The sequence below is a fragment of the Dreissena polymorpha genome, chromosome 3 (assembly GCF_020536995.1).
Source record: "Dreissena polymorpha isolate Duluth1 chromosome 3, UMN_Dpol_1.0, whole genome shotgun sequence".
Taxonomy (NCBI): Eukaryota; Metazoa; Mollusca; class Bivalvia; order Myida; family Dreissenidae; genus Dreissena; species Dreissena polymorpha.
In genome coordinates this window covers 64,315,924-64,335,211 of record NC_068357.1, presented here as the reverse complement: position 1 = coordinate 64,335,211, position 19,288 = coordinate 64,315,924, and the positions used below count along the sequence as shown (strand labels likewise).

Genomic DNA, 19,288 nt, shown 5'->3' with positions numbered 1-19,288 from the left:
ACAGTAATGGACCCTCTTAATGTATGCCATTCACACGTTCATTGTTATGATTGGCGGACAAGTGGGATCGAATAACCGTTAACGAGTGTTTGTAACAACGAAGCCAATTGCCAATTATATGTAGTCTTATTCTATTATTATAATTGCCATACTGATAACAATCGTACCTTTATCGGCACCAATTAGGGAAGGTGCGAACAATATGGGTTATAACTAGTGTTAGGAAATTATTTTTGTCACTTTTCAATAAAGTTTCAAGCGTTTTTGCATCGTACATTTTTGATAATTTTAAGAACAGTAATTGATCTCAAATGTCACTTCTACAGTGGCTTAAAACCGGTGGTACACCTACCCGTTCACCGTCTGTCCCAGGTCTACCCGATCCTGCTAATTCTGCATCGCAGAAAGAAGCAATCACTACACAGGCTGCTAACGATGCTGTAGAAAAGGTTCTTGTAACAGAATCACGGAAAAGAAAGCGTGGCGAGTACCATAACTATGACGACGAAACGCGTTCTAAGATTGCTCGATATGCTATTGATAACGGTGTTTCAAAGGCATCCAGGCATTTTTCCGCAAACCTATCCCATAATGTGAGCATTACCACGGTACGAAGCATGAGGGACCAATACGTAAAAGTGAAAAAACAGCTGGGATGTGATACAACGGCACTGGCACGATCGCCACGTGGCGCGCCGACTTTACTAGGAGAATATGACACTGTCCTGCAGAAATACATCCGGCAAATTAGAGTCCAAGGCGGTGTTGTAAATGTGCGGACAGTTACCGCCGCAGCAGAGGGCATAATGATGAAAAATGCTAGACAGAAACTGCAGAGATTCGGTGGCAATATCTCCATTGAAAAATCACTAGCGAGATCGGTACTTCGACGGATGGGGTTTGTGAAGAGAAAGGGGACAAAAGCAACAGAATTTATGCCCACTGACTTCCAGACCATACAGGACGAGTAACCGAATTTAAAAGCAATGCTGACATGCAGTGCTTTCCATATTTCTTTTCACGTTCGTGCGTGTAGAACATTAATAGCAATTGTATCGTTTACGGGAATGTTTGCATTATTTTGGGGGTATTCTTCATCAAGGTTTATATAGTGTTATGACCATATCCATTTTACATCAATGGAAAACATGTCTAAGATAGTTTGGTTAATCTTTACAGTTTGTAAAACTATACCGTATTTATTATTAGAGTTACATGATTTACTAATAACATTAAAAACTGAGGCAATAATGTCAGTAAAAGTGTTTGTTATTTTGATTTGGTGCTTTCATAATAGTTTCTTACTAATACATTTGTATTTTTAAAAGACATTCACGATTGTTTTCATTTAAAGAACATCTTGTTAACATTTCGTGTTAAGCTTGACATCAAATGCGGCTGATTAGTCAGTTAATGTACTAATACTTTATCGTAATTGATTCAAATTTAGAGATTATCATGTTGTAATACTCTATTATCTAATCTTTATAAAGTACATTCATAAACATATTACTCGTATTAAAACATTATTGATCATACATAATGATGACCTAAACGCAATATTACAACACATATGTTCATAGTATTTATGAAGATCTAAATGACCATCCGAGACTTAAAACGTCAAGAAACATTAGCCCACGTAGATTATTGTGTATAAAAATAAAACGGCAAGATTACAGATTCATTTATGTATAAATCGTAGTATGCAACCACCTTGATTTTTGTATTTAGTGTTATTATATAATATCTGCACATTGTTTTATCATATAAAGTGTATGTGTATGTAAATACTGTTTAATACGTTTGGTTTGAATTCAGCATGTCATTTACTTATTAAGAAAAATAATTCAACATAATAATAGTAAAATAGTTTCATAAATACACACATATGAGACAGGTTTAAATAAAGTGTGGAATTTCTATGTATGATTTTCGTGTTATTTTAATAGTGTACAAGTGATATCGAAAAATTAGTAATGCAATACAACACTATTAAAACGTTTACTTTTTAATGAACTATTAACGAAAACATGTATAACCATATCTATATTTCTAATATAACTGTTCCCTTTGATATAATGGTCCCTGTGGTTATAATTGAATTACAAAGAAGATGAAAGTTTACAATGCAGCGCAAATAGTTCGTAATTACATTAATGCACGACAATAAATGCCCGTGTTAATGTTACATACTGCCATTGAATACGTCTTCACTCAGTGTATACATCTTCACTCAGATACACGGCTGTTTATAAATGGCCCCACCTCTGTTTTGTGATGCATTTATAAATGAGGCGTTGCTACTTCCGAGGTGGTGCTTAGGATAACTCTTCAAAGTGAGTGGGTTTTATATGGGTTTTTTCCAACATCTCTCGCATTTTTTTTTAAAAATCGGGCAATGTAGTGCGATTCAGCGAAGATTAATTCATCCAGAAATGTAAAGAAACATACAATAACAACTCATATGGAAACCTGATGACTTTTATAATTTGTGGTATGGAGAAGTTTTTTACAGAAAATTGATGTATTTTGCCTTAATGAGGAGCAAATTAACACCCTTTGAAATCGCTAACAACATCCAACAATTGCTCGAGTATCATCCCAGATTTGCATGTGTAGTCACAGGCAACAGACACAGACGACACCTTCCCCTTTTCATTAAAAACATTAAGTCACAATGTACAGGAGTCAATAAAATAATGAATTTCAGATATATATACATAGATTTAATAAATACAAATGCAACGTATACTTGACGTTAAAGATTTTTATATTGAGCATCTGACTTACCAGTAATTAATTTTCATTACTAAATTTAAGAAAAACAAAGAGCTATCAAGACTTTTGATTTCTTGTTTTTTATATATACAATGAAATCGTAATCTTTCTTTTCAAATTATTTTAAAACAACTGATACATGTTAAAACAATACAGTTGCGCAATTTGTGGATACACAAACACATGGATCATTTCCTGTCTCCAGGACCAGTCTGTTTCATTATGAAGTCTTTAAATGCCTGCACTGCCTTGCCCCTGTGTGAGATTGTGTTCTTCTGATCCTTCGACATCTCAGCGTATGTCTGATAGAAGCCGTCAGGTTGAAAACAAGGGTCCCACCCAAAGTTTGTTGGTCCCCTGGGTTCAACTATTGTTCCCGGGGTTCTACCCACAAACAGCTGGATATCTGAGTTGGGTTCACCTGAGGAATACGCAAATATGCACACAGCTTCAGCAGTCTTGTCCTCAAATCCTGTCAACATCTTGTGTAGACCTGAAACAGAATGATGCGAGTCTTAGTTTTGAAAGTTTCTCAGCTTTAGTTTCACTTGGCATAGGGCTTAAACAAACTTAAAGTGAGCCTCATTACGGGAAAATAGGACTTAATGCATGTGCCTAGTGTGGTTCCAGATTAGCCTCAGCATACGGCACAGGCTTATCAGGGATACTTTCAGCTTTTATAGAATTTTTGTGTTTAGGAGTCTGTACTAAATAAAAATTCAGTTTAGGCAGAAAGTGTCCAATCTGATTATTTGCACAAACCACAGGCTAATATTTGAGGACACATAAAGCTCTGTTTTCCCAGGCTCGCTTGAATTTAGGATATATATTTTGTACAATTACTTGAGAGATAAATAAGTCAGTCAATACAAAGCAGTGCTAGAGCTAGGATTTAAAAAGGGCAGGGGGGCTTTTTTGTCAAAAGGACACTTTCAACGCGCAGTACTTTGTCAAAAGGGCGCTTACGAGAGCACGGGCGTTTCTGGAATGCTTCCTGTTGCATGTTAATTTATATGTTAGAATATATTATTCCCATAATTATTAAACCATTCAAATATAATGTCGACAATGACAAATAAATTAATTATAATGTAATAAATTAATTATTTATCATTTGTAAAAAAAAAAAAAAAATTGTAAGGGCAGAGGGGCCTTAGGAAATGCAGGGCGGAGGTTCGGAGGGGCAGGGCGGGGTGCTCTTCAATATAGGCCTAGCTGGAGCACTGCAAAGGTTACCTCATGTAATATGTTAATATTAACAAAGTTTTGCATGCAAATCATGAGTGCCCTACAGGTCAGGTGCAAGTTAACAAATGTGCATTAAGTTCACACAGCCCTTAATACATTGTATATAGACTTGTAAGAAATTCACTTCTTTATATTGTAATGTTTCATCATGAAATCGAATAATTTAGCCCAGATTTGATTATACACATCCTCCAGATGATTGATCTCTGGTTGAAAAAGCTTGTGCCTATCACCATAACACTGCTTAATAATGAAGAATATTAAGTTTCATTGTAGGAAGAGGAGACGAATAGACATCACTGGTAGCCTGGTAGGAGACTAATTTAATTATAATCAGGAATTTCAATTGATTTTTTTAAATCCAGAGTATCATGATTCTTGTGCTTGAAGTTTTTAAATGAAATGTTTAGGGGTAAAATACTGAAGTAAAGAGATATTTTATTACTGCATAATTGTGTAATACTCTGAATACATTGTTTTGGAGAAACATAAATTCAATACTATGAAAACAACACAAACTGTATCTATGACAAAACATATATTTTAGAGTTAGCTTCTTGGTCACATTTGCATAAAAATAATGAAAGGCAGATACTTTCATGAAATCAAGTGAGAAAAAGCAGGATTTTGCTTTAAATGAATTTTCTGAAAATGACTGACAGACCCCTGAATATAGTTAAATTGTGCTTAACATTATTACTAAATATACTGGAATCAATAACATCAGGGCTTTTCATCTGCAAATTGGGAAATTTAAGCGCGATAAATGGCCATTTTGGGAAAAAACTTTGAAAGCATTTCATAACAGGTTTATCATTAAATCAATTTTAAACAGTCACAATAATGGTTTAAACTTTAATTTTAATGACCTGAAAATATTCTATTTAAAGATTGGCAAGCTATATTTTAAAACAGAACCTCATCACTGGATTGCTTACAAACCCCCTCTACCTGACTTAAACTAACAGCTTCATTAGTACATGCAGCTGTTTCAGATCGAGACAACTAATCAACGACAACGACGGAAAGATCGGCTTTGTCGGAAGAATTATTGCTGGCGTCATGCTTGCTTTTTTTTAAACGCAGTCGAATGAAGTTTCTATCTAATTTAGAGTCAGGGAGCTTTCGTTTCTTAACTGATTTTCTGTAATATTTACCGTTATGTGAGATTTTCTTAATGAAAATTCAGCCATGACACCAGTGACCTCCCTTGCTCTCGCGCAAAAACCAACAATAAAACCCGTACTACGGAGTATTCTGTACTAGACTGGTACATGAATACTAAATTCGGCTTAGCGGTAATGGGGAAATACCTGCACTGAACTAAACTGGAAGCGAAACATAAGATGTGTTTGTCAGAAACACAGTGCCCCCTATTGCGCCGCTTTGAAATAAAATTTCAATATATCATTTGGCAGGTTTAGAGATTATCTCCCTTTTAAAGCTTATTACTTCCCTTGGATTGTATTTTTTTATTTTTGACCTTGAAGGATGACCTTGACCTTTCACCCCTCAAAATGTGCAGCTTCATGAGATACACATGCATGCCAAATATCAAGTTGCTATCTTCAATATTGCAAAAGTAATGGCCAATGTTTAAGTTTTCGGACGGACGGACAGACGGACAGACTGACTGACAGTTCAACAGCTACATAAAAAAAATTATGCCACCCTACTGGGGGCAAACAAATTGATACCAGACAACAATTACACAAAGTGTAAACATGTCAATATCAGCTGTGTTTATTCTTTTTTATGTTCGGGGAAAAATCAATCGGTTTTGGGGAATTTTTTCAGCCCAAATTGGGAAAAAATATGGTTTTTCAGAATTGGGAAGTAGCCGAATATCAGCCTCTTTTATATAAGGATGAAAAGCCCTGAACATAAATATTAAATACAATATTCATGAGTAAAACTTACAAACTAGAGAGCTGCTGACAATATGCAAAAACAGACAGTACAAAAAAAGCATGATCAACTTTCTGCAATACAACATTACTTTGAATAATAATTCATTGCCTCTAGATTAAATACAATTACAGTTAAAAGCCCATACACACTTAAAATCAACGAATATTTCTTACAATATTTGGACAAATGAAGCTAACATATAAACAAGAGCACCGCATAACGGGTGCCACGCTCGGCTACGGGTGCAGTATTGAATACATAAAAGCCTGTCAGATTTTATTTTTTTTAGAGGTCACAGTGACCTTGACCTTTGACCTAGTGACCCCAAAATGGGTGTGGCATGTAGAACTCATCAAGGTGCATATACATATGAAGTTTCAAAGTTGTAGGTGGAAGCACTTTGATTTTAGAGCCAATGTTAAGGTTTTAGCACGACGAGGACGGCGGACGTCAGACGGCAGGCGACAAGCTGGCTATGACAATGCCTCGGGTTTTCTCCGAAAACGCAAAGCGAACAAGATGTGTTTGTGAAACACAATGTCCCCCTATATGACGTTTGACCTTGAAGGATGACCTTGACCCTTCACCACTCAAAATGTGCAGCTCCATGAGATACACATGCATTTCAAATATAAAATTGCTAGCTTCAATATTACAGAAGTGACATTACATGAGCAATTTTGACCCATATATTTTACCTTGAAGGATGACCTTGACCTTGACCTTTCACCACTCAAAATGTGCAGCTCCACATGCACATGCATGCCAAATATCAAGTTGCTATCTTCAATATTGCAAAAGTATTCATAAAATAAGCGATTTTGGCCACATATATTTGACCTCTGACCTTGAAGGATGACCTTGACCTTTCACCACTCAAAATGTGCAGCTCCATGAGACACACATGCATGCCAAATATCAAGTTGCTATCTTCAATATTGCAAGTGTTCATAAAATGAGCGATTTTGGCCACATATATTTGACCTCTGACCTTGAAGGATGACTTTGACCTTGACCTTTCACCACTCAAAATGTGCAGCTCCATGAGATACACATGCATGCCAAATATCAAGTTGCTATATTCAATATAGCAAAAGTTATTGCAAAATGTTAAAGTTGGCGCAAACAGACCAACCAACAGACCAACCAACCAACAGACAGGGCAAAAACAATATGTCCCCCACTACTATAGTGGGGGACATAAAAATCAATGTTCCATATAGCATATATTTTGTGGAACAATATATTCAACACATGTTCATGTACCATGTTAGTGTTTGTGTGTCGCATGAATGGATTATTAGATATCGTTGCAGGAAATTAAAATGAAATATTTTGTGCCACAAAAAATAAAAACCAGCATTTTGTATCTTGTTAAATCAATGTTACCATACCACATCTAGTGTTAACATTTTGGCTATTGCTATAAGGAACACTGATTTTTTATGGGTTAACCTTATTTTTGAAATATTTTGCAAAATATTCCTTGATTTTCAGTATTTGTTTCTTTAAAAATCCAGCATTCACAAATAAAATATTTATCACCTGCTGGTCCAAGATTCTTCAAGAACCATTTGATGTACGGGCCAGGCATGCCTCCGAGGGCGTTGAAACACAGACTGGTGTCCTCAGTGAGACAGGGTCCTTTGATGGTTTGGGCGGCCAGCTCACACTTGCTGCGGGCAATGTCCTCTGGTTCACCTTGATATTCAGGTAAATCTACATCCTGACTGACAACCTATCGGGATCATGGAAAACAATGTCAATTTAGGCAAAACATAAGAGCCTGCTAATTGTAAAACAGTGCTTAATGCTTGAGCTTTAAAAGTCGTCCCAGATAAGTATGTGCAGTTTGCACAGGCTAACCAGGGCCACCCTTTTGATACTTCTGTTATAAAATTGTTAAAAGGAAATCTTTTTTAAACAAACATCTAGTCTTAAAGAAAAATGTTGTCTCTGATTAGCCAGAGCAAACTGAACAGGCTTATCTGGAATGACACTTAACACACATACATTAAGCCCAATTTTCCCAGAACAAGACTCATTAGATGTAGCCCATAAACTAAAATTTGTGTTGGGGCCCTGAACATTAAGAGAAAACTCTTCTGACATCCTTTTGAACAATGAAGGTAACTGTGGTCAAAACGCAAGTGAATTAACCTTTAATATTACAGGCTTAAGGCAGAATATGGACAATTGCATAGTGCTGTTATGATAATGGAAAATATGAATATTAAAAGTCACAAAATTATCTAAAATAAGCTTGAGTGTTGCATAAAATGGAAGCCAGACCTATCATAAGCCTCATATTACTTGACAGTCGCAACTTGTCATGCAAGAACTCAGTTGGGAAATTATTGGTCAATATTCAACTTGTAAGTGACTGTAGAATACAATCAATTATCTTTAAATCCTTGGAAAAAAAAGGGAAGAGCAAACTTGACTTTGTTTTTGCAACCGCTCAATTACATAACTTTTTTGCAACAGGTAAATTACATAACATAACAATAATTATTTTATTTTAAGATTCTTGAGGCGATTAACACCATATATTTATTTGTTGTTTCTGACATTATATACCTGCAAAATAATCAAAATATTTAACTATACAGAGGTAGCTGACACAACTGATATTTACCTCACATGGAAAATCATCTCCAAGTATTTGTTTAAATTCAGATAGTTTGTTTTTATTGCCAGTAACAATCACAATAGGTTTCTGTACTTTCTTGGCACTTGACATTTTCTGAAATGCAAAAACAATTCCTATAAATTGTACAATATGTACCTTGGGAGGTCCTGAATAAACAAAACGGTTTTTGTGGGTTCTTTTTACTGTAAAGTCATGTTATTTCATGTTTTAAAAGATGTCACCAAGTTGTTCAAATATTTGAATAATACCAACAATAAGCATGTAAGCTTTGTTAATTAGCTGTTGAATTGTGACAGATTCACTTCTACATTGTATATTACATTAAGTCAACTAAGTAGTGAAATTCGTATCAAAAGAATATCTTACAAATATCATGATTTTTGAAATCATAAAAATACTATAAACAAATCTGGACACTAAGCATAAAAAACTTCCTTCAAATGTATAATTTTATGTATTTATTGGTACTATTGAGCCTTCGAATATCCGATTTCGCCGGGTCCGAAAACTATTCCCAAAACTGTAAAATCATAAATGGCGTACATTAACGGTTATTTAGGAATATAATGCACCAAAACTATACACAATTAAGACTGTATTGCATTAACTTACACATTTAATTAAATAAAAAGCTAGTTTGCTTCTCTTAACACAATATTTTGAAGCCCACATGCATTTGTTGCGGATTTTGCCAGCTTTCTTTGGTTATAATGTTTGGTTTCGAATGAATTAAATATAGAAATATATTGACAAGCACTGTGATTTAACTTACATGAGATGTTACTTAAGTTGAAATAAATTATAAAATTAATCATTACACGGACTTATATTATGATTAAATGCGTATTAAATAATACGTACATAACATAAACACTAACCGGCGAAGAGAAATGAAAGTTGTTGAATTTAAGTGATTTGACCAGATGCCCTTATGATAGGTTAACTGAAACATGTCACGACACAGAAATGTGCGGGCGTTGAACTACGAAGATGGTAAATAAGGCTTACATGATAAATATAAAACACACTGTGTACTGTATTTGAAAACAAAATAATAAAAACCAACACATTATGATTATCTCCCTTTAACATGTCTCTTGTTAAAAAAATCGCAGAGGAATTCTGCAGATCCATTGTCTTACATCTCTGAATTGAATCATTCACTCGTCCACTGATAACTTGATAGCAACATTCTATTTGTCTGCAAGCAGATATTACTTGTCCACGATTTTTATTGTAATTGTCTACTTGTTTTTCATATAATTTGATATCCTGATTTGACGTTTATGTCATCAAATCTTTAAAAACGTGAATTTATGCCCAAATTCATTTGATTCTTTTAACAAATGTCGAAAGTTTGTGTTTATGAAATTATTGAGCACTTGTTTGTGCATTATCTGATATCGAAAGTATCCGAAGAATTTTGCCTCGCCGGCAAAGCGAAATACACTACGTCATCACTAATGAGTACATTCCACAACGAGAATCAAGACAACCATGTGCGTTTTGGTTCCCGTTTTATCGGATTAATATGTATTTGATTAATACAGACTTAAGCAGGGCATAAACAAAGGTCATTGTGAAATTACCGCGAACTGTCAACATCAGCACACGAGTTACATGTACAATACAGTAACATAACAGTAATTAAAAAAAACAATTGTTTGTTGTTGAATTGTTTGCATTAGTGCAGAAATTCTGTTACTCAGTTTTCTTAATACACTGATATTAGGCAGGGCTTTTTTTTGCCCGATTTTAAAGCCGAAATTAGGCTATATTCCCAATCGCAAAAAGTATACTTTTTTTCCCAAAATTTGCTAAAAAATTTCCAATTGGTAAAATCAAAACGCTAATCACATCGGCTGTTTTGCTTTTTAACATAACAAAGCGTAGTCCGATCCGGTCTCGTACGGGTTTTAGACTATACCTCAATTTGGATAACACGGGAATTATTCGTGTGCACGATATTCTCCGTGTTGTTCAGGGGCTTATATATTTGCGATGAAATTCAAGCGTTTTGTGATTTTGGCTGAATGGAAACAAAGATGTCGCGCAATTTAAAATATTACGTGAAAAAGATTCCTAAGGAAAAACCTGGCGGCAAAACGAGAACTGTTGATTTTTTTAAGCAAGTGTCATTAAAAAAAACATTGTCAAGAAGTACAAGTCTTCCCATGGAAACTCCTTCCATTGTTAATGATAGTGATTTAATAGCAAGTGACTCTTTTGCATCGGCATCGTTGATTTCCGATAGCAAAGTGCTGACTTATATTCAACATGTTGATAGCAGTAGTTCTTCAGAAGAAGATGAAGCGCCTCCTAATATAATGGTGCATGATGTGACTGAAACTTTGTGTGAGCTTATTATCTGGAAAACTGTTGATCATGATGGTGTTTCTGGTGTTTGTGATTAAAGATGCTGAACTCATTAATGTAGTTTTAAATCTCAATTTATTTTCCCAATTTCTTGAAAATGACGATAAAATTCCCAATTTCAAAGCCATGGGCTATCTTCCCAAAAAGATGAAAAAAAGCCCTGTTAGGTCACCGGAGGATAAACAAGATTATGCTGTCATTCTTCCGATCTTAAATAGCAAACAAAGTCAATCACATAATATGTTTAAAACCATTTCATATTTATATTAACTGAACAGTATATTTTGTGTTTAACAAAGTGCCCAACTTTCAGTGGTAATCAACTTAACATTATCTAATCAGTGGACTTTACATCCATGTCAAGCTATGCCCTAAACCAAAGACCTATATATAGAGTATTATAGGTCTTTGCCTAAACAAAGCGAGGCCCCTTAATGGAGCAACCTTTTGATATTGCACTGTTCAAAGTTAAATGAATGGTGTCTCAGGTTTCCAAAAAATAAATTAATTGCAAGGCCAGTACTGTTCTAGGTTTTCTTGCAAAAGGATACTGAACTATAGCAGACAAAATAATTCTGTCAAATTGTGTATGTATGCAGTTGTTATCTTTGAGATCTTTTGTAGCATTTTTATTTCTAAATCAGTTCAACAACTTCCAGCTGGGTTTTAAAAATGCATTGCTATACTTATGTATATTTTCTTCAGACTACTATGACGAAGATGATGTCTATGGACATTCAGTGGAAGACAACTACTGCATTTCACCAGGAACAGGTGAGGCTTAACAGGGTTTGAAGCTTATATTTTGACTGCTGCTGCTCTCCCTTGTTATTTGAATACTTTTTATACAGTTGACATGTAAGTTTTCTGAAAAATAACAATCCAAGGGCCTCTCATATTAGGACGGATGCTTATTTCCATTTCTGTCAAAATGAAAACAGTCAAATAGATATGTTATGTGTTTTAAACTAAAAATAGCTTAAATACCTTGTACATTGTATATATATATATAAACTGTCTGTCCCTATTCATGTTAAAATTCATCATGATTGAGGACAGACAGTGTTTTAAAGTTCAGAAATAAAATCCAAACACAAATATGTTTTCCATGCCGTAATTTCGGACTAAAAATTAACCGCATATTCGCATAAAAAAAAGATGATTAATTTTCAAATGTTAATAGGTATTTTGAATTAAAAATCACTATTTTTGCAAACAAAAAAAATATAGCCAAAGAATTCAGAAGTTTTAAAAAATCAATAGTGCCGAGTTTGATTTCATTCGAGTGTGAGTGTGCCTAACCAAGCGTGACCTCAGAGATAATCTTTCACAGCATGTTACTATTGTCTGCAACAAAAGGCTAATTAGTGATCTGATAACAAACCATGGCCTTGGGGCTTGTTTGTTCACAATGTGTTGACTTAATACACCCTAGGCACTCATGTAAGGGTATTATCTGTGTATTCATGTCAATGTTTCTGGCGATTTATACGGCCTGAAAGCAGGAATTTAGAGATTAAAAGGGCATTTGACAGAAAAATAGAGGGGCGCTTTTTAAGTGGGCAAATTTTAGAGGGGCGCAGCGCCACTCTATTTATTGCTAGCTGGAGCAATGATATATATATTTATATACACCATTCTCAAACATTTAAATGAATATTCAATTACAGGACAAAACACTACATTTCAGTAAGACCAGATATATTTTTCACAAAGTATTGGGTAACAATGATTTCAATCATAACCTGAAAACCAAGTCTGCAGTGTTTTTATTTATTCATCTTTGGTGGCGACATTACAGGACAGTGAAGACATTTTAAACAAGGAATTCTATGCCAAAAGGGAAAAAGAAAAGCATTATTGCAGTTGTAATGTCTCAGCGTTTTTTTCCCTTCTTTATAAAGTACCAGTACAGGGCTCAACATTAACAGTTGTCCTATTGCCCCTGGCAAGTGAAAGTTGGGTCCGGGCAAGTTATTTTATAATCTAGTTGTCCGCCTGGGCAAGTGCAAAAAAGAACAAAGAGCATTTAATTTAGACTATAATAAGACTTTAATTGCTGTAATCATTTTGTTAAATGTTCAAAAATAAAAAAGGTTTTGTGGTGTATAATTTTGATCTTTATTAAAAAATATGAGGTTTACAGTTAATGTGATATTTCATGTTTGGGCAAGTGGCTTTACGTTCAGGGCAAGTAGATTTTCTAAGTACTTGCCCGGCAGGGCAAGTTGGTTTTTATGTTTATATTGAGCCCTGCCAGTAAAAGGTACTTTCCCAATTGAAGAAAAACTACAAAATTCCAAATTGGCATCTGAAAAATTCCCAAAGGGAAGGAAAATTTTGTCCATTTTTTTTGGAAAAGTGCAGTATCTGCAAGTAAACAAACAAAATGAGCACTGACACTGGACATTTCAAGCCAAAATGAATGTTAATCAATATTTGAGTTGATTTGTGCTATTGATACCAAGCAATTAATAAAACACATAATTACCGTTTTGAATGTTTAACGATGCGAATTTTCCCAATTTCAGGTTTTTTTGCGCTTATGTTTCCCAATTGGTATGGTACAGGTACTTTTCCCAATTGGGGAAGAAAAATCGCTGAGTCTACAATTATGATTTGAGTTTCTATTTGTTATAAATAAGATTATTTAAAAAATGTGTGTGTTAGGATGATTTAAATATATACAGTACCTTGATATGAGCCGTGAAAATCAAGTTTGAACAAAAGTTTGTCTCCGATTAGCCTGTTCGGACTGCACAGGCTAATCTTGGATGACATTTTCTGAATGCCACATGCATTATAAGCGCTGTTTTCCCAGAACGAGGCTCGCTGTTTTCCCAGTACGAGTCTCATATTTGATTTCAACTGGATACGTTATGTTTTCAGCGGAGCAGTTCACTTTCGACCGTGACCGCAATGTGGCCCTGGCCAACTACATGGATGAGCAGGAGGTGATACATGAGGAGGAGGAGCCAGGGGAGGAGTTGACCCAGCACAGAGTGTCACATGACCCAGCTAGGCCTACCCTCTCAGAGATTGACGAAGGTGAGCATTCATTGCAACTTCTCATCTCATTTAGGAATGTGGGTTTGGCTCTTTGGATTGGAAAAATAGTGTTATTTTGACTAAAATTGGGAAATCTGTGTTGTTGTTTTTTTTTGTTTTCCTAACAAATGCTCACAAATTCAGATAAATTTTAATATTTTAATGCTTACTATGGTTAAACTTATAGAGCTCAATAGAGAAATAAACTAAATGTTGAACTTTTATTTAAACATCTTGTTCAGACATTCCCAAAAGTGCCGGACCTGACCGACGTTTTAAAGACAGGTCCGATTGAAAATGCTATGTTGCCGGTCCAATTGTGCGGTAAATAATAAATAAGAGCAGTCCTGTGGACTAAAAGTACTTTTGGGAATGTCTGGTTGTTTTTTAGACATTTTTGGTGAATATCAGGCAGTCATTTGGGAAAAAATAATACTTTGTTGAGATTGGAAATGTGGCCGTATTTCAGTGCCAAATTTGACAGAGAATCTCACTGCAGTTATAAATTGCAAGTAGATAATGATAATCCTTTTTCAAGACTAAGATCACAGTCATTGAAAATGACAAGTCAACAAAGCAAGCCCCTGTATTTCTTAGGGCAAATAAAATCTTCCGAGTCCATGTATAGGACAATCTGAGCTAGCCTTCTAGGAATATACTGATGCAGAGTAAGCAGAATGGTGTTAATTTAACCCTTTGCATGCTGGGAAATTTGTCGTCTGCTAAAATGTCTTCTGCTGAATTTCTAAAATTAGCATTTTCTTCGATTTTTTTCAAAGAACACTTATCACAATAGCAAACAGTTTGGATCCTGATGAGACGCCACGTTCTGTGGCGTCTCATCTGGATCCAAACTGTTTGCAAACGCCTTCAAAATCCGGTTCCCGCACTGAAAGGGTTAAGAATTGATTTCAGATGTAAGACTACAATAATCATAGCATGAAATGCATTGTTTGGTTAGCTTGGAATTACCAGCTAGGTGGGTAGAGTGCTGAATTACAAATCTAAAGATAGAAGTCTCGATTCGGTCACGACATACAGTGATGAGAATGGCACAAGAACATATAAACTTGAAATAGATTTAAGCTTATCACCTGGCTCAAAATTAGTTTTGGCACATTATTATACCTAATGGATGGTATGCCAGAAGTTTTCTCATTCCTGTATGGGATTTCTAGCATGTAATGAGTATAAAAATTTTAATTTCTCTTTATGTGTTTCCCCATTTTGTTAGTTTCCTAAATGCATATTTGCAAACTTATGTGGCTAATTTACTTGCCAGCCTGGCTGTGGGATAAAGGGACTTAATGCATGTTCAGAAAGTGTCGTCCCAGACACTGTGCAGTCGGAAGTCCAATCAGGGACGACATTTTTCCCTTTAATGGAATTTTCTTTAAAAAAAATCTCTAAACGACAATCCACTAGACGGAAAGTGTGGTCCTTGATTAGCCTGTGCCGACATGCATGAAGCCCAGTTTGCCCAGAGAGAGGCTCATGTGTGTTTGCTTTGTATTGGTCTTCAGAAGTCTGGAGAATCCTAAAACTAAGAAGTAGTTAGATATTTAGCCCTGTGTTAAACACCAATCCTGGTTTTACCATGAAAAGTTTGAAACTGTTCCCAACTATTGCTAAAGGTTTACTTTAAGTTAATCTAGAATCGCAAACTAAACCATACTTTGTGCACTTCTACATCGCAAACAATTGACATGGTTGCTATTTCGTGTAAAGCCATTTAAAAATGATTTCATACAAGATAAACAATTGGATAATTGTGCGGACTAATTCAAGAATGATAGACATTTGAGCCGCATTCAGGGAAAACAGGGCATAATGTATGTGGGTATAGTGTCGTCCCAAACTAGCCATTGCGGTCAGCGCAGGCTAATCAGGGATGACATTTCAGGCTTTTATAGAATTTTTCATTTAAAGAAAGTCTCTTCTAAAAGAAAATCCAGTTAAGGCTGAAAGTGTCATCCCTGAACAGCCTGTGCAGACTGAAACAACCCTTGACACACATGCATTAAGCCCTGTTTTCCCAGAGCAAGGCTAATGTGTGTCTGTGTGTTGACAGCGCGGCTGAACTCGTGCCTTGACGAGGTGCGCAGTGTGCTGGGGGACAGTGTGCCTGAGCATGTCATTGTGGAGGTCATCGTGAGGCACAACTTCAGCATCGAGGGGGCATTTAACGAGCTGCTTAATCAGCAAGGTAAGGAGTGGGGGTACCGGTTTGGGGAAGGTGTTGAGGATGAATGTCTGATCATGTAATTTATCCCATCATCATCTAACCTTTATGAAACTTAAACACAGATTGTCGAAACTCAGTTTTATTATGCCCCCCTTCGAAGAAGAGGGGGTATATTGTTTTGCACATGTCGGTCCGTCCGTCGGTCCGTCCACCAGATGGTTTCCGGATGATATCTCAAGAACGCTTAGGCCTAGGATCATGAAACTTCATAGGTACATTGATTATAACTGGCAGATGACCCCTATTAATTTTCAGGTTGCAAGGTCAAGGTCACAGTGACTCGAAATAGTAAAATGGTTTCGGGATGATAACTCAAGAATGCTTAGGCCTAGGATCATGAAACTTCATAGGTACATTGATCATGACTGGCAGATGACCCCTATTGATTTTCAGGTCACTAGGTCAAAGGTCAAGGTCACAGTGACTCAAAATAGTAAAATGGTTTCCGGATGAAAACTCAAGAATGCTTACGCCTAGATCATGAAATTTCATAAGTACATTGATCATGACTTGCAAATGACCCCTATTGATTTTCAGGTCACTAGGTCAAAGGTCAAGGTCACAGTTACTCGAAACAGTAAAATGGTTTCCGGATTTATTATTTAAGAATGCTTACGCCTAGGATCATGAAACTTCATAGGTTCATGGATCATGACTGGCAGATGACCCCTATTGATTTTCAGGTCACTAGGTCAAAGGTCAAGGTCACAGTGACTCAAAACAGTAAAATGGTTTCCGGATGATAACTCAAGAATGCTTACGCCTAGGATCATGAAACTTCATTGGAACATTGATCATGACTGGCAGATGACCCCTATCGATTTTCAGGTCACTACAGTGTAGGTCAAAGGGCAAGGTCAAAGTGCCTCGAAATTCAATTGTTTCCGGATGATAACTCAAGAATGCTTACGCCTAGGACCATGAAACTTCATAGGTACATTGATCATGACTTGCAGATGTCCCCTATGAATTTTCAGGTCACTAGGTCAAAGGTCAAGGTCACAGTGACTTGAAACAGTGAAATGGTTTCCTGATGATAACTCAAGAATAATTAGGCCTAGGATCATGAAACTTCATAGGTACATTGAGAAGACTGGCAGATGACCCCTATTGATTTTCAGGTCACTAGGTCAAAGATCACAGTGACAAAAAACGTATTCACACAATTGCTGCCACTACAACTGACAGCCCATATGGGGGGCATGCATGTTTTACAAACAGCCCTTGTTTCAGAATTGATGGGATAAATCTGTCCAGATGAGTAAAATGACCTCATTTTGTTTGTTTTCATGATGTCAATTTTTTTTCTACCATTTTTTGACATTTTGTAAAAATAAGTGCAAAATAAAAGGAAGATAACTTGAATGAATTGTCCAATACACATACACATACATTTGTTTGCCAGACACGAAACAAGTTTGATGTCTCATGTAAAATATTGTTTTAAGACATTATTCCAATTAAGTACGTTTCAAGTGCTCATGATTATATTTCTCGAAACTTTTGCTGATTTATACAGGTCATCATACATAATTAAAATCCTAGCTAAGTACATACAGGTCTCATGTATGTCAAGTTAATCCTTTACTTTCTTGTTCAATGTAACGTCATCCTGGAAAGTGTGGGCTTTAATTTATTTATTGCTTAATAAACACTAGATAGCCAGAGAATGATGAAATCTTTACTTTTGGTTAAAAAATGTGTAGTGCATTTGGCAAACCTTTTTTATAAATTACAAACAATTATTTTATGCTGAATCTACAGCTCAGTGGTTGTTGAGATTGATTAGAACTGATCTGTTCCATGATCAGTAACCTCTGGTTATTGTTTCTCGCAATTAACGAGTGTGTATGTGATGCGCAATAAGGTGCAAAAATCTGGACCAAACTTAATTTAGATATGAAAAAACCAGTTTATCTGACACATTTCTTGTGTAAGTGCCTATGCACGAACAGCTGATTAGCACATGCATGATTTGAATGGTTGTTTACTTAATGCAAACAAAAGTCAAATGAAAGCTTGCAGACTCTGAAAATTAAGCATCATTTCAGCAAGATTTCTTAGTTAAGGCGCAGCAGTATGGTTTTGCTCAAGCCACCTGGGGAAAAGTCTGTTATGTAACCCATGCATCTGTAAGTTAATAATTGATAAAACAAATCTCATTAACAGCTTTATAATACTGCAGTGTATGTTTATATTATTTATATGACTTCCCTTTCAGAGGCCCCAAAACCCCAGCGTGAACCTCGAGACAACAGACGGAACCGATCTCAAGGTATGACAGACATTTCGGGGGTTATGTGTCTGTTCAACCATGATTGGCATGGACAAAACTGTTGACAAATACAATAAAACATGTATGTTGTAATAAAACATGAGAAGCCTATTCAAGGTAATTGGTTTAAGGGCATACTTATCTGAAATGATAAACCTCTTGTGCAATAGTTTGAAGCTGGCATTTAATATATATAAAGAATGATTGTACTTTGAGAATTTCTCTATTCCCCATAACAGTTGTCTATGTTCTGTGCATGAACAGTTGTCTATGTTCTGTGTTGTCTATGTTCTGTGTTGTCTATGTTCTGTGTTGTCTATGTTCTGTACATGTGTTTTGATATGAGCCTGGCTCTGGGAAAATGGTGTTTAATGCATGTGGGTCAAATGTTTTCCCAGATTAGCCTGTGCAGTCACCAAAGGCTAATCAGGAATGACACTTTATGCTTATTCTGGAGTTTTGTTTTGAAAAGACTTCATTAAAATGAAATATTAAATAAAAGTGGAATGTTGAGTCTCAGACTAGCCTGTGCAGACTGCACAGGCTTATGTGGGGCAACACTGTACACCCATGCGTAAAGCCCTATTTTCCCGGGAGAGGCTAATATATAGGGTGATTCTAATTTTGTAAAACAGTTCAGAACTATTGCTTAACAAGGTGCCTTTATTTCTTCTTTTTCATTATTCCAATTACTGTTGCCAACCTACAATTGGTCTGTGTGTGCCTTGAACTTAACTCTGCTCTGAATCCA

The 19,288-nt window shown here is 35.8% G+C and overlaps 2 protein-coding genes across 8 annotated transcripts in view; one reads left to right on the top strand and one right to left on the bottom strand.

Annotated features, from left to right (window-relative positions):
• Positions 1-2,470: 2,470 nt before the first annotated feature.
• On the bottom strand, positions 2,471-9,329 carry LOC127874495 (inosine triphosphate pyrophosphatase-like). The gene is made up of 4 exons (XM_052418857.1): positions 9,206-9,329; positions 8,579-8,686; positions 7,486-7,678; positions 2,471-3,274 (listed from the first exon to the last, which is right to left on the bottom strand). The coding sequence occupies exons 1-4, from the start codon at positions 9,263-9,265 to the stop codon at positions 2,970-2,972; spliced, it is 666 nt and encodes a 221-aa protein (XP_052274817.1). The 5' UTR covers positions 9,266-9,329; the 3' UTR covers positions 2,471-2,969.
• Positions 9,330-9,436: 107 nt separating this feature from the next.
• The window catches only part of LOC127874489 (HBS1-like protein), a 65,370-nt gene continuing 55,518 nt past the window's right edge, over positions 9,437-19,288 (top strand). For all 7 annotated transcript variants that reach the window (XR_008046947.1, XR_008046949.1, XM_052418845.1 and 4 more), the window contains exons 1-5: positions 9,437-9,586; positions 11,675-11,743; positions 13,859-14,017; positions 16,089-16,223; positions 18,484-18,537. Coding sequence is in view for 5 of the 7 variants with exons in the window: in XM_052418845.1 (XP_052274805.1) it covers positions 9,544-9,586; positions 11,675-11,743; positions 13,859-14,017; positions 16,089-16,223; positions 18,484-18,537 (460 nt within the window). In the remaining 2 variants the exon portion in view is untranslated. The remainder of the gene's footprint in view (positions 9,587-11,674; positions 11,744-13,858; positions 14,018-16,088; positions 16,224-18,483; positions 18,538-19,288) is intronic.

Coding starts and splice junctions, on each gene's coding strand:
- LOC127874495 (XM_052418857.1), bottom strand. CDS start 9,265: ATGTGGGCTTCAAAATATTGTGTTAAGAGAAGCAAACTAGCTTTTTAT. Junction 8,687..9,205: donor CTTTTTATTTAATTAAATGT/GTAAGTTAATGC, acceptor TTTGCATTTCAG/AAAATGTCAAGTGCCAAGAA. Junction 3,275..7,485: donor GAAGAATCTTGGACCAGCAG/GTGATAAATATT, acceptor ATTCTGTTTCAG/GTCTACACAAGATGTTGACA.